Source organism: Onychomys torridus, chromosome 12, assembly GCF_903995425.1.
Source record: "Onychomys torridus chromosome 12, mOncTor1.1, whole genome shotgun sequence".
Taxonomy (NCBI): Eukaryota; Metazoa; Chordata; class Mammalia; order Rodentia; family Cricetidae; genus Onychomys; species Onychomys torridus.
In genome coordinates, this window is record NC_050454.1 from 3265458 (window position 1) to 3279621 (window position 14164).

The following is a 14164-nucleotide window of genomic DNA, read 5'->3' on the forward strand; positions in this document are numbered from 1 at the left end:
TCTTTGGTACAGCTCAAGGTCCCAGGTCGGTAAAGACTGTCTTATCACACAGGATATCCCAGAGGCTTAAAGATTATTTTCCAGGAGCCAGGTCGGGGCCAAACCTTTGAGGAATGTGCAATGTTTAGACAATGCAGAATGAGTTAATCCTTTACTGACAAGAGGCCATGACTCTGGCTTGCTGAAGGCCCAAAGTGCCTTGCTGGTAGAATCTGCTAGAAATCCACCATGGAGGGAAGCCGATCAGGAACTCTGTTATAAATCTGCCAGGGAGGGAAGTGCTGGGTGCTTCTGGACACTGTGTGGCAGGAGTCAGAAACTGGGGAGGCTGCCAGCTGTGCAGGAGTCAGAAGCACTGTGCTGCAGAGCCACACTCAAAGTCAGTTGCCTTCTGTGCGCCAGGGCAGCCAGGTCTTAGAGGAGCAAGATAGCTCATCGCAGGATCGTGCACACAGGAAGTGAATCCTTTCTCTTTACCATCACGCTGGCATCTTCCACTGATGGAGCCAGTCACTAAAGGAAAATGTTTGAAGGTCTCAAGGACTCAAACCATTTCAGAGAGGCAAAAAAGCAAAAAACAAAAAAACAAAACAAAACAAAAAAACCAATGGTGAATTTGAGTTGAGAAGCCATTAATAGTTATATTAATTGTATATTAATAATAGGCACAGCTGTGCTGCAAAGGATGCTGGGAAGCACAGGGCAGTCATCTATCTGGCTACAGTCTTAATACTAACTGAGCAGAAGAAAAATCTCTCTGGATATTTTTCACCACTTCATTCAAAATTTTGAAGTCAGAATAGAACCAACACCAAGTCCAGGATTATCTTGCTCAGACTAATGGAAAAACAGTCACTCTCCCATGGAGCTCACTGAAATATTCATTTATGAAGTGTTTGTTTAGTAATTGTATGTCAGATTTAGTTACGTCTTTGTTTTTTGAGAAACATGAACTTACAATAATAGGCACTCAATACAACATTATTTTTAAAATGTAGGGCCTTATTGTCAAATAAATATAATTTTAAAAAATATTTAATTAAAACAATTTTATTCATCTATGCGTGTGTGTAAGCCACATGTGTGCAGGTGGCTGATGAGCCAGAGGGGGCAGAGCCCTGCACACATCCCTGATGTCCAGGGAACAACGATGCTCATTTTCCATATCCACTGAGTTAGATATTTTGAAAAACTATTTTTAAACATTTTACTTATTCATTGAGTATTTTGCCTGTATTTGTCTGTGTGGCACATGTGTGCAGGTCAGACCCCCTGGGCCTGGAGTTGTAAACAGTTATGAGCTGCCATGTGGTTGCTGGGAATTGAACTCATGCCCTCTGGAAGAGCAGCCAGGGCTCTTAACTGCTGAGCCATCGCTCCAGCCCCTCAGTTAGGGATTTCTGTTTTAGAGATAACACAGTTAGCCAGATAAATATGTTTTGCTTTCATGGAGTTTATACTCTGCTGGGAAAAACAGTCAACTAATCTTGCAAATGGGTAAATAATTAAGCAGTGAGAAGTTCTACTTTAAGAAGTAGTAACCGCTAAAAGCAGCAAACAACATGGGATTGATTAATCAGTGTTTTGCAAGATTCATAGAATATCTTCTCCTTGGGTGAGGTGTGGTCACGTGGGCATCATGGCGGGCAGAGGTCAGGGATGGAGGTGTTGTAACACTGTGGGTCCCAGGGCCGGCTAGGCGTGTCCAGGCTGTCCACCCTGAAGCCCTGTTACTGCTTTCTGATTTCTATTACTATAGCTTGATTTTGTCTATTTAAGACTTCACATAAATAGAATTATGCAATATTGCTTGCCATTTATATATTTTCAACTTACTCTCTTTCTAAGATCACCGAAGTGCAGGGTGTGTAGTTCACACTTTGTAGACAGAGTATCTGGCGGTGTCACCACAACTTCTTTGCCCGTGGGGCTGTCTAGAGCTTTACAAAACAAAAACAGAAAATCACTCATTACATTATGGACAAGAGGTCGAGGTGGGACAAGAGAGGAGGAGGCAAGACCTGCTAAGTGCTGGCCGCACAGTCCAGGTGGGCTGAGTTATGGAACAGATGACGGAGAAGACTGAGAGGTATTCGGGAGGTAACACTGACAGGAGTTGGTTACTGTTGTTTGATCTTGGTGGGCGCCACACTTGGCTTCATTTTGTGGTACCTTTATCCCCAGCAAATGGGACTCCTTAAACGTGTTCTACGGAACAGCATGCATGCGGTCATTAAAAATGGTGTTAGGCCGGGCAGTGGTGGCGCACACCTTTAATCCCAGCACTCGGGAGGCAGAGACAGGCGGATCTCTGTGAGTTCGAGGCCAGCCTGGGCTACAAAGCACGTTCCAGGACAGGCACAAAACTACACAGGGAAACACTGTCTCACCCCCCCCCCCAATAAATAAATAAATAAAAATGGTGTTGTACAGTAAAAATGTTTAAATCTTTACATGTATGTATATGATATGTATTATGTGTGTGCATGGGGGCACAAGGGTGTCACAGCACATATGTGGAGGCCAAAAGATAACCTTGCACGTTGTCCAAATCTCTACCTTGCTTGAGACTAATACTGCCCACTCCTATGGCCTGTTTTTGTTTTTGTTTTTGTTTTTGTTTTATGTCAGACAAGCTAGCCTATGAACTTCCAGAGATTTCTCTGTCCCTGCCTATCCTGGGATTATAAGTGAACGTAATTCCACATCTGACTTCTCATGATTTCTGGAGACTTGAACTCAGCTCTTAAGATTGGATGAGAGCTTTACCCATTGAGCTATCTCCTCAACTATATTTTTTGATAAGAAAGATTTTAAAATATTTAAGAAACAAGTTACAAGATTGTGTACAATGAAGTAATGGCCAATTTTGTTTTTAAAAAGTTAATTAATAAGCTGGGCAGTGGTGGTGCACACCTTTAATCCCAGCACTCAGGTAGAGGCAGATGGAGCTCTGTGAATTTGAGGCCAGCCTGATCTACAGAGGGAGTTCTAGGACAGCCAGGGCTGTTCCACAGAGAAACCCATGTCTTGAAAAACAAAACAAAAACAAGCTAATTAATCAGTTAGTTAATCAGTGTGCATGTGTGTGCAGGTAAGCATATTCCACAGCACACACATGGAGGGCCCTGGAAACTTGGGGAGTTGATTCTCTCCTACCAGGTGGGTTTTGGAATTAAACTCAGGTCGTCAGGCTTGGCAACAGACGCCTTTCCTCCCTGAATCATCTTGCCAGCCCAATCGTGTGCATTTTAAAAGCAGCTCTGAGAAAAAAGCACACTGGTGTTGAACGTGATCTCTAGCTTGAATTTTTGAAGCAGTTTTACATTTTGGTTATAGATTTTTCAAGTTTTCCACAAAGAACATGCACTAATTATAAAATACGAAGAAGGTAATTACAAATATTACAAAAGTAGAGATGCGCTTTAAGAACATAAAACAAAAATACACAGAACCCCAAAGGGCCGGGAAGGTACCAGCAACAGCCCCTGCTCCTTCCTCCTTCCTCTCCGAAAGGCTTTTTACACTATGAACTTGTGAGCAAGGATCCGACCACTCATCCAGAAGTTGTGCCTGGAGGCTGCAGGACACGCAAGGGGGCGAGTTGAGTTCAAGCCAAGGGTTTGAAATCCACAGGCTTCCCCTGCCCTTGACTCCAGCCGTGCTGGTCTGCCCTACCATGGAACGTCTTGCGCAAGCAACCCAGACTATTCTTGCTGTTCCAGCCCCAGCCCTCTTCCTTCATGTAGTCACGGTAGAAGCACCTGAATGAATGGACCGACCCCTGCATTCCTCCGGGAGATGCTTCCTGGCGGCCACCCGTCCCTTCTTGCTCCAGTTTTCCAGGCTCCTTTGCTGACTCCTGTATCTCCCATGTCTTAGTTGCGGAGTGTCAGAGGGCACATCTCCTCTATCTATGCTTCTTCCCCTAGGGATTCCATCCAGTCTCAGCTCTCTGGGCTACCAAACACACTGCTAATTTCTAGCTCCCTCCTGGAGTTCCTCCCTAAACTCCAGGACTCGGCATCCCAGTTGACGTCCCGCATCTGATCTTTTTTTTTTTTTTTTTTTTTTTCTATTTTCATATTTTATGTGTATATTTTGCCTACGTGAATGTATGTATGCGCACTGTGTGCATGCTTTGTGCCCTCAGAGAGGGTGCCGGTCCCTGGAACTGGAGTTACAGACAATTGCTAGGTACCATGTGGGTGCTGGGAATTGAACTCAGGTGCTCTTCGCCACTGAGCCAGCTCTCCATGTCCCCATCTGATTTCTAATGGCTGCATAAGATAAATTATGTCCTGGGTGGAGGCCTGCTCTTCCCCAACCACAAATCATGTCTCCTCAGGTTTTTCTTGGTTTAAATTCACAGCAACTTCAACCCACCTTGGCCCCTAACCTTTGCCCCAACAACTGTCCAAAACTTACTGGTGCCAAGTTAAACCTGCAACGGGGTATGCCTCCCCCTGCCCAGTCATCTGCATTTGGCAGCTGCAGGTTTTTAAGGGTTTCTTGCCTCCTTCCTTGTCCTCTCCAGACCCTTTCAACTTTAGATGTCAAAAGACCAGTTCTTGAAGTGAACTTCTGATGAGCTCACTTCTGAGCTCAGATAATTCTTGACAGCCAAGCGAGAACAAAGCAAACCCCAGCATCCTGAATGTCTGTGCGGCCCGTGGAGGACTGCTCCTCATCTCTCACTGCGGACCACCCAACTCCCACCCGTTATTCAGGCCACGCCCTTCCCAGCATCCCCAGGCAGCTTCACTCTGCGTTCAGATTTCAAGTCCTTTGCTCAACTGTGAGGCCTTCCTTGACTTCAAGATTTAAAGCTGTAACCCTCCACCACATCTTCAGGGGCTCCTTCCCACAGTGGCTAACACCTTCTGGCAAATGCTAGCGTTTGTTTATTTCTTTTGCCATTTTTGGGGGGGCCCTTTGTCACATAAAGTCCCAAGCCCAAAGATTTGTATTTGTTTGCCCCCAGCTCCACACCCAGGAGTAGCACCTGCAATGGAATGCTGCTCTCTGATGCTGACAGTCAGTGTGTTGTGTGTTCTAGTTTTGTCTAGAGAAAAGTTTTGTCAGTAGCCTGAGAGCTTCTAAAGGCCTGGGTGGGTTCCATTGTAATCTCCCATACCCAAGTGTCTGTCACATAATTGGCAACCTGGACATAACTGAGTGATGGAAACCAGAAGCATCCCCCTTCACCGTGGAAAAAGGACCATCCGGGAGAGACCTACTCAGTGTTTAAAGGGCAACACAGCAGACACCACTGATGCTCTGAGACCACCTGAGTAAGCTGCACTTGCGGTACACCAATCCCTGCACCTACCTTATCCCCTTGATCCTGGTAGAGAGTACACAAGGAGTTAATGTTCTGGGGTTAACATTCAACTAATAGAGGTAAAAGTTAGTGTGTAACCGTCCAGCATTGAGGCAAGATGGTCAGGAGAAGATGATGGAACAGTGTCTTTTTTGGTTTTGTTTTTTTGTTTTTCGAGACAGCATTTCTCTGTGTAGTTTTGGTGCCTGTCCTGGATCTTGCTCTGTAATCCAGGCTGGCCTCGAACTCACAGGCCTGGCTCTGCCTCCCGAGTGCTGGGATTAAAGGCGTGCATCACCACCGCCCTTTAAACCTGATGGAACAGTGTTTAAGAGTTGGCAAGTAGAGTATTAAACATTTGAAGGGTCATCTTAACCATTACCATGCCACAGAGCAACCTTTCATTTGAAGTTGTTATTTCTAAAGCCCTTAGCAAGTGACTGCATCCAGTAGGCACTCAGTGGATGCCTAGAAAATGAACAATGTATGCTTGGAGAACTGTGTTATAAAAAGGTGAAACAATTATATTCTGAATGGTTCTATTTACCCTCAAACCCCAAGTGTACATACACTTTAAATTCCTCCTCCTCCCTTCCTCCTAGGAGTTCTGGGAAACGGCACCTCACCAGTGCCCTCACTGACCTAGGATGCCCCCCAAGATCACCTGGCTGTGGCCAGAACCTAAACATCCAGCCTCCCAGAGTCTAGTCTGGGTTTCGACGGGAGCCACTGCAAACATTCTGAAGAGAATAATCCTAGAGGCCAAGAGCCGTATTTTCAGATTTGATTTCAACCAAGTGTTCCCATTTAAGAAAGCCTGCCAAAAAGATAATGGAGACTTTAAAAAAAAAAAAAAAAGTGCTCTGTAAACTGTGAAGTGCTACCAAATAGTTAGCTATCTGAGGATCACTGCCAAGGTCAACAAATTGAAGCCTGGGTGTAGAGCCAGCTCTTCAATTGGAAGGGCTATGGAAAGGCTGGACACAGGGTCTGTGTATTTGCCAGAACCAGGACACAACTTCCTGTGTCCCACTGTGAATCCCTCTGACTATAGGAGGCACAATGCACTTGCACCCCAGAGAACCAGTGTTTCTTTTACATTTGTATTAGGATCGGTTTTCAGGACTCCTTCCACCCCCCACCCCACTTGCTTGCATTTTGAAGACACACTATGCTCCAACTCCCTGACTGTTCGTAAATGGCTCTTCCCAAAGTCCCCTACTGTCTGTGTTTTCCTTCCATACTCAGTCCCAGCTGCATTACAGTTAGACTTGAGCTCTGGCTTTCAAGCCACATTCTTTTGCCCTCAGACTACCTCTTTGTCGTCTACCAGCTGAATGGGCATTGTTCCTCTAACTTGGATCGTGAAAGGGGACCCCATGGAGAATAAACTTCCCATTTTCTGGCTTCCTGACCCCAGCATCCAACCCTAGCAGGGCAACCGTGTGGGGTGACCTCTGGCATTAGGTTAATGATCTGGGACTGAGCCTAGGCTAGATAATGAGCCTGCTCGCAACGGGGAGATGACTGTCGAAGCTTTATCAACAGAAATCTGAGAGGAGAACCCCTTTGTCCTGCACACCCTGCCCCTTCTCCCCGAGCTGCGTTTCCTCATCTGTGGGAGCTAATGGGTGTTATGTGGCAGACACACATTCCCCACAAGTTCCCATTGAAGTGGCTGTGTACCAATTCAATCTTTGATGTTTCTACACTTAAGGGCTTGTAAAACAGCAAAAGAAAGATAGGAGATAACTTACAGAAAGCCTTCTGTTATAGGCTCGAAGAGGCTCTACTTTGTCTCTACACTGTAACAGGAGTCTTGAACACCTCAAGTAAAAAGTGCATAGCAAGGATGAGACAGGAACCCTGCACACAAGATGCTACACAGCTTTGTCAATGACTTCCTTCCACATCTCTTAAGTGTTCCATGTGTGTGTGTGTATTGTATGTTATGTATTTTTTCCCAAGAGAATGCCATGGAGGAAAGATGCCAGAAAAAAAATAATAAAAACTATATATATATATATATATATATGAAACATAGTCTTTGTTGCTTACCAGTTTTCAAAATACCAACCAAAGGGGCTGAACCAGAAACTCTGTGACTAAAAACAAACAAACAAACAAAAAAACCCATCTAGTTAATCTTTGCACACAATCCAAGGTTCAAACGAATCATGCTTTAAGGAGAAAAAAATTACTAAGCAGTCCTGGGGGCAATTTTAGCTCGCCTTGTGTTGGGGTAGGATCCCTGCCTCCAATGCCTTGGATCAGATGTTTGTTTTTGTGTTTCTGCTTTTCAAAATAGGGTTTCTCTGGATAGCTCTGGCCGTCTTGGAATCCGCCCTGTAGACCAGGCCGGCCTCATGGATGAGATTTTTAACCCTTCACTTCTTTCAACTCCATCATCCATTTTAGTAAGGCTAATTGTTGAAGACGGGGGTTGGGGTAGGGAGTTCAGAGGAAGCCCAGGCTCTGGCTTGCTTGAAATTAAAACACGGAGGGCAATAAAGAGGCAGGTTTTAGGAGTGTATAAAGGAAAGCAAACTTCTTTATTGTACACAGTACAGAATATAACGCAGCTCGGCAGGATGTACACAGCCCTGCGCAGGGGGGAGTATCTCAAATCAACTGGCAGGCTAAAGCCTTTCTGCACTGTAGACTTTCCACACTCTGGAAAAGAAGCAAATGAAGGAAAGAACCCCCACACCCTGAAGGAAACAGCTATGGGGAGAGGGGTACATGAGTCGATGGGAATGCAAAGTGACGCTGCTGTCCTATGTCCCTTATAGCGCATGCTGCGCAGTCACAGCAGGGCAGGGGCAGTTCAGGTCACAGAAGGTTCTTTTCATACCCAGTAAAACAGCATAAATTCATTAAAAAACAAAACAACAAAAAACCCCAAACCAGTATAAGTAAAGAGAGGAAGAGAAAACAAACAGACAAACAGAAAACCAATCTATACAGCATTTACAACAAATAAATCTCTAGCCAGCTGGGTAAAATTTGCATCTATGTATAGACTATGTTTAGATTAGAAAGCTATAAATAGGCTTTAGAAAAAGTCCTTTCATTAGAGTACAATGCTCATTAAGGCCCAAGCTTCAGGCTTGACACCTCTGTGGGCTGACGAGCTTTCAAGAGGAAAACCTTAGTTCCCCTGTTACAAAATGCACCCCTCATCCCTGTGAACCTCTTCACAAGTGTGCTGTGTGGGGGTCATGAGAGGGTTATGGAGAGCCTCCTTGTAGGACAGCAAAGCCTGTCCCACACTCAGTCAGCTCTGTGTCCTGCACACGAGGAACACTCTTTAATGTATGTGGAGTGTCAAGGACAGCAGACTCCTGTAAATGGGGAGGGCAGCAGCAAGATACTGGTGCTTCCTGGTGATTTTTCCTCCACTCCACTCCAAACCCAGTTTTCATACAGCTTCAGTGTGGTTGTTTAAAACATTCCCAATATAATACAGCAATCAGAATAAAAATTGAAGAGAGAGAGAGAGAGAGAGAGAGAGAGAGAGAGAGAGAGAGAGAGAGAAGCCAGAAGCCGGAATGCTAGCTAGCGCTGTTTTACTGTCAGTGACAGGCAAATTTCAGACCCTAGGCAACCATTATGCAGGGTTGAAGGTCCAAAACTGAAAAAGGAGAACAGAAACTGATGTCTATTAGGTTCCCACCAGATGACCAGGTGTTACATGGACATGACAATGGAGTATGTACATCTGCTTCCCAGAGAGGGCAAGTTAGTGAGCAAGGAGAGCTATACACATGGAATCTAAGCTGTGTCCAGGCTGCCCTGCACACTTCAAAAATGTACAAATTGAGTGTAAGTGTTTCAACAGGTTGTTGTCTGGTGCCCAAGGCACCAAGCAGGCTTCTACACTGGCGAAGGGAAGCCTCAGCAAAGCCCCTCTCAAGCTGCAGTGTCTTCGGAAGTGGGCACGGCCCTCGCTACGTAAGGGATATAGTGCAGTTACCAAAAAGTTTTTGTTTTTTGTTTGTTTTTTTTTTTTTTGCTTTAAATACCAAAACTACAAAACTCAGTTTATATAAACTGTTTTCCCCCCCAAAACAACCACCAAAACAAAATGATCCCCCCAAATCAAAGCAAAACAAAATACTGTCAAGTGTTTATCACTTCTTCTAAAATGAAAGCCATCTACACTCAGCCATGAGACTGGGAGGAGAGGGGCTTGATCTACATGGTGACCACTCTGGCTGGAAGGCTCAAAAGGAGCTGTGGTCAGAACCATGGAGTGGGTAACAGCTGTCCTGGCCGCTCCAGTTCTGGACTAAGGGGAAACATTCCAAACTGAGATGCAGGAGTTTTGCAAATTTCAAGCCTTAGTAAGCTGCTTCCCAACCCAGCCTTTCAACTTTCCTATGGGTGTGCGGTTTTTTTCCAAAGAATTGTGCAAGTCAAAGCCCTTCTATGTAAAGGCATTTAGTAGTACATGCTCAACGCAGATTGTCATACACTCGGTCCCCTTTCATGGGCGCTAACCTGAACAAGGTATTGCTCTGCACATATTGTCCATGATGGCAAGGAGGGGCTCCACTTTCATCTCTTCCCAAGACTCAATCAGAATCACCAACCGCTTGGTGGTTTTTCTGTCTCTCCCTGTTCCCACTCCCTAGCCAAGGTATTTGTCTTTAAGGGTGTCAATCCAGAGACGGCTTGGGTTCTCCAGATAATACTCAAAGGGCAAGCTTTAGGAACAGCCAAGAACACAAACAAAACCACTGCCCTCATTTGCCTGAATGGGGACTGCTAGCTCTAGGGTTTGGCCACTCAGCCATTCAGAAACTTAGTAAGCAAAGCCTTCAGCATAGGGGAGGCTGCTGCAGCGATCCATGTCCAGGAGGTAAGCAGGGTTGTCTTCAAAATGAGTCAGAGGCAGGGTGTCCTCCTCGTTGAGGGGGCATTCAGACTCTGCCTTCAGGAACGGGCGCTGATTGTCTGGGAAGGCCATGGAGAAAAGCGCATCCGGGTCACAGACAAATTTGTAGACGTACCGTTCCCCAGCCACCTGCATGAGGACACACAACACAAGGCTCAGCTGGAACAAGGTATGGGGCTCGAGCAAAGAATTTTTAAGGTGCCAATCTCTCAAGGAGTCAAGAACCAAAAGGCTAATTAGTAGCTGATTATTCCAATCGCATCTCAGGGACCTATTACCTGCCAAGGATTTTGTTGACACCACAGCTCAGTATTTTAAAAGATGGCATTTGAATTTCAAACACATGCCAGTTAAGCTTTTAGCAGCAAGCCTCACTGTGTCTTACATGGCCAGCTCAGGCAGCCTGGCTGCACTAGGGTTGATTCAGGGACTTAAAGAATCAATGCAGATGCCAGACCACATTTCCAGTGACCTCCCAAGTGTACAGTTTTCCCAGGATGGAAGTGCTATTTTGAGGGGTTCAGAGGCCCCTGCTACTTATCTCTTTTTACGTGTGTGTGTGTGTGTGTGTGTGTGTGTAATGTGCAGAGGCCCATGGCATAACTCTTTCACCTTATTCTTTGAGGCAGGGCTTCTTCCATCAGACCCAGAGCTTGCTGAAGTAGCTAGCTTTAGAGATCCACTCAGCTGAATTCCAAGGCTGGAAGTGCAGATGGACTATTTATCTGGGGATCTGAACTCCACCCCTCTCACATGGAAAAAACTTTAACCACTGAGCAACCTCCCAAGCCTGGGTTAAGAATTTGATTAAGCCAGGCGGTGGTGGCGCTCGCCTGTAATCCCAGCACTTGGGAGGCAGAGACAGGCGGATCTCTGTGAGTTCAAGGCCAGCCTGGTCTCCAAAGTGAGTTCCAGGAAAGGCGCAAAGCTACACAGAGAAACCCTGTCTTGGAAAAAAAAAAAAAAAAAGAATTTGATTAAGACAGCCTCTGTGGAACTTAAGTATGTTCCAAGCCAAAAACCCTGCCTCTGACATATCTGTTATTACCGCTCATGCACAGGTCTACTGCACTGGAACTCTCTAGGCAGCTCAGGTTGGTCTTGAATTTAAAATTCCTCTGCCTTTGTTTCCACATACATTCGCACTTGATGATCGTTCACTCCAAAGGTAGTGATTATTCAAGGACCTTGTCGCACAGCTGACAGGTCAGCTAGTTCAGTGATTACCCAGGCTTTTTTAACAACAGTGAGAGAAGGGACAGATTCCTGACAGGCAAATCTAACTGTCAGGCATTGTAAGGAGAGCAGCTACAATTCCCGATTACGTAAGCAAGCGCCTAAGACTAAAATAGCCCAATGCTGGGCTAGCCCAGAACTGTCATTCTGCTGAGATCTCACATCCCACTGTTAACTGAAGCCTGGCCCCTGCTCCCCAGTCTTGTGTTTAACTCTGCTGAAGTTACTAGAAATCAGGGCACCAGGCTTATCAGCACGGAGAACACAAGCACCAAAGCAAGCTTCAGGGGCAGCAGATGTTCATAACTGACCATCCCTACAACTCATTCGTTCATCCATCCATTGATTTATTGATTTTAAGATGGAGTCGTCACTATGCAGCCAAAGCTGAACTGGAACTCACTATGTAGCTCAGGTTAGCCTTGAATTTAAAATCCTCCTGCCTGAGCCTCTTAAGGGACCACATGTCTGTGCTACCAAGGCAGGCTCTCTCTATACTCAGTTCTTGTGTGGATGGCAACAACCCAAAAGCAGCCTGCCTCCCAGCACGGCATCATCACTAAGTCTTAACTCTGTTCCCCTTACCAACTGAGGGCATGAACCACCTGTGACACCGACAGGCTAATTTTACCTTTTAAACCATCTCATTCAGCCAGTTGTAGTAAAGCAACGGGTAGCGCATTATTATTACTTAGATACTTTCAGATGTCTTACCCTGAAATTACAGCAGGGTGCTGCATTTTCCCTGTAAGGGGTATGAGAAGTTACTGGACCAAACAGGCTACCAACTAAGAACCCGCCAAAGCCACACTTCTGGGTTGTCCTATACTGGGAAATCACTAGTCAGTAAGAGGTACAACTCTTCCTTCTTAGTTCTAAGCCACTGTGCCTCAGATTACATTCCTTCATATTTGATCTAGAGCTCTGGTAATAAAGTCGGAACGATGACATTTTAGATGAGAAATGCACCCATAATCTCAGGTATCTGAACACTTGGTCCCTAGTTAGTGGCACTATTTGGGGAGGCTTAAAGGTGTGGCCTTGTGGTGAAGTACATAACTAGGGAAGGGCTTTGAGGTTTCAAAGCCTTGTGCTGGCCAGTTCCAGCTTGTGGCTGAGGATGTAAGCTCTCACCTAATTCCTGCTGCCCTGCCTGCCACTTCCTGCCATTGTGGACTCGTAAAGCCCTGGAACCAGAAGCCCAAATAAATCCTTCCTTCTACAGGGTGTTTGGTCATGGTGGGTTTTCTGTTTTTGTTTTTTTTATTCTTCCTCTTTCCAAGACAGGGTTTCTGTGTGTAGCCCTGGCTGCCCTGGAACTGGCTCTGTAGACCAGGCTGTCCTTGAACTCACTGATATCCACCTACCTCTGCCTCCCGAGTGCTGGGATTTGTGTCACCACTGCTCATGGTCATGGTGTCTCTTAATCAGAGCAACAGAAAAGTAACTAATAAAATGATGCTTTCTCCTGTATTTGAGATGTGGTCTGATAGTAAGTGGGTTGGGGGGAGGGGGGAGATGGAGGATAAAAATCCTATAAAATTGACTGCAGGACAGCTGCACAGATTAACTGTTAAAGTCTATGCAAATACTCTAATTTTTTTTTTTAAATTAAACTTCAAAATGTTAAATGCTTCTTGTCACAAAGGCTGCCGCAGTATGTGAATGCTAGACTCATCTGGGAAGATGAACAGCACAAACGTGGCATTGAAGAAAGATATATCAGTCTATCTTCTACTTACTAAAGGGATTTTAAGGCTTTGGTTCCTTAACCCCTATCCTAACCTGGACTCTATCCTGGCTTTTTCAAAATAAGCTTCATCTTCTACTCTCTAAAGGAAAAACTCTTACTGAATGACCACAGCTGCTGCTTGACAAATTTTGGGCTCTTTCAAGTTCCAGGCTGTACAGGTTTAAGAGAGATTTCCTTATTCTTCTAACTCCTTGAGATGGTTTCTCACTGAGATGACAGGGAAGATCGCTGTGCCCCAAATGTTTCTCCAACTAAGATGTCAAGCTCTACAGAGTAGAGATCTTAGGTTGATTTTCATGTCTTCCTTTACATGTACAACAATAGCTGGCCTAAGTGTTAGAGTTTTTCGTAACTGGAAGCAGCTTAAAGAGGAAGCCAATTTCCTCTTGTGTCTTTCACATGCAACTTCTGTCAGGCATGGACTCAACAACATTAAAAGCACTTTAAAAAAAAAGAAGTGTTCATTTTTTTAAGTGTGTACACTTGTGGCCTGAGTATGTGTATGTGTATCACATGTGTACAGTACCCATGGAGGCCAGAAGATGGCGCCAGATCACTCAGAACTGGAGTCACAGAAGGCTGTGAGCTGTCTGATATGGGTGCTGAGGTCTGAAGTCAGGTCCCACGAGAGCAGCAAGAGCTCTCAAATGCTGAACCATCTCTCCAGTTCTAAAGGGACTTTAAATATCCTATTTGTCTCCTTTTTATTTTAAGTTTTTGAATTTTATTTTAAGAATTTGATATGTAGGTGGCACTGGCCTTGACTTTTATCCTCATACTTCCACACCCCAAGGGCCGACATTATAGGTGTGTGTTATTCTGCCTTATAATGCCTATCTTTCTGTTTCTTCCAGGTTCTTTTCTACCAGAATAACTTAGGAGGCTCATATTTTCTTCTAGTTACTGTGAATGGCCTTATTACAGAGGTTAGGGACATTCCCTGAAAGGAGCA

The 14164-nt window shown here is 45.1% G+C and overlaps 1 protein-coding gene across 3 annotated transcripts in view; it reads right to left on the reverse strand.

Annotated features, from left to right (window-relative positions):
- Positions 1 to 7856: 7856 nt before the first annotated feature.
- The window catches only part of Etv5 (ETS variant transcription factor 5), a 61872-nt gene continuing 55564 nt past the window's right edge, over positions 7857 to 14164 (reverse strand). For all 3 annotated transcript variants that reach the window (XM_036203819.1, XM_036203817.1, XM_036203818.1), the window contains one exon: positions 7857 to 10352. In XM_036203819.1, the coding sequence (XP_036059712.1) occupies positions 10131 to 10352 (222 nt within the window). In that variant the 3' untranslated portion in view covers positions 7857 to 10130. The remainder of the gene's footprint in view (positions 10353 to 14164) is intronic.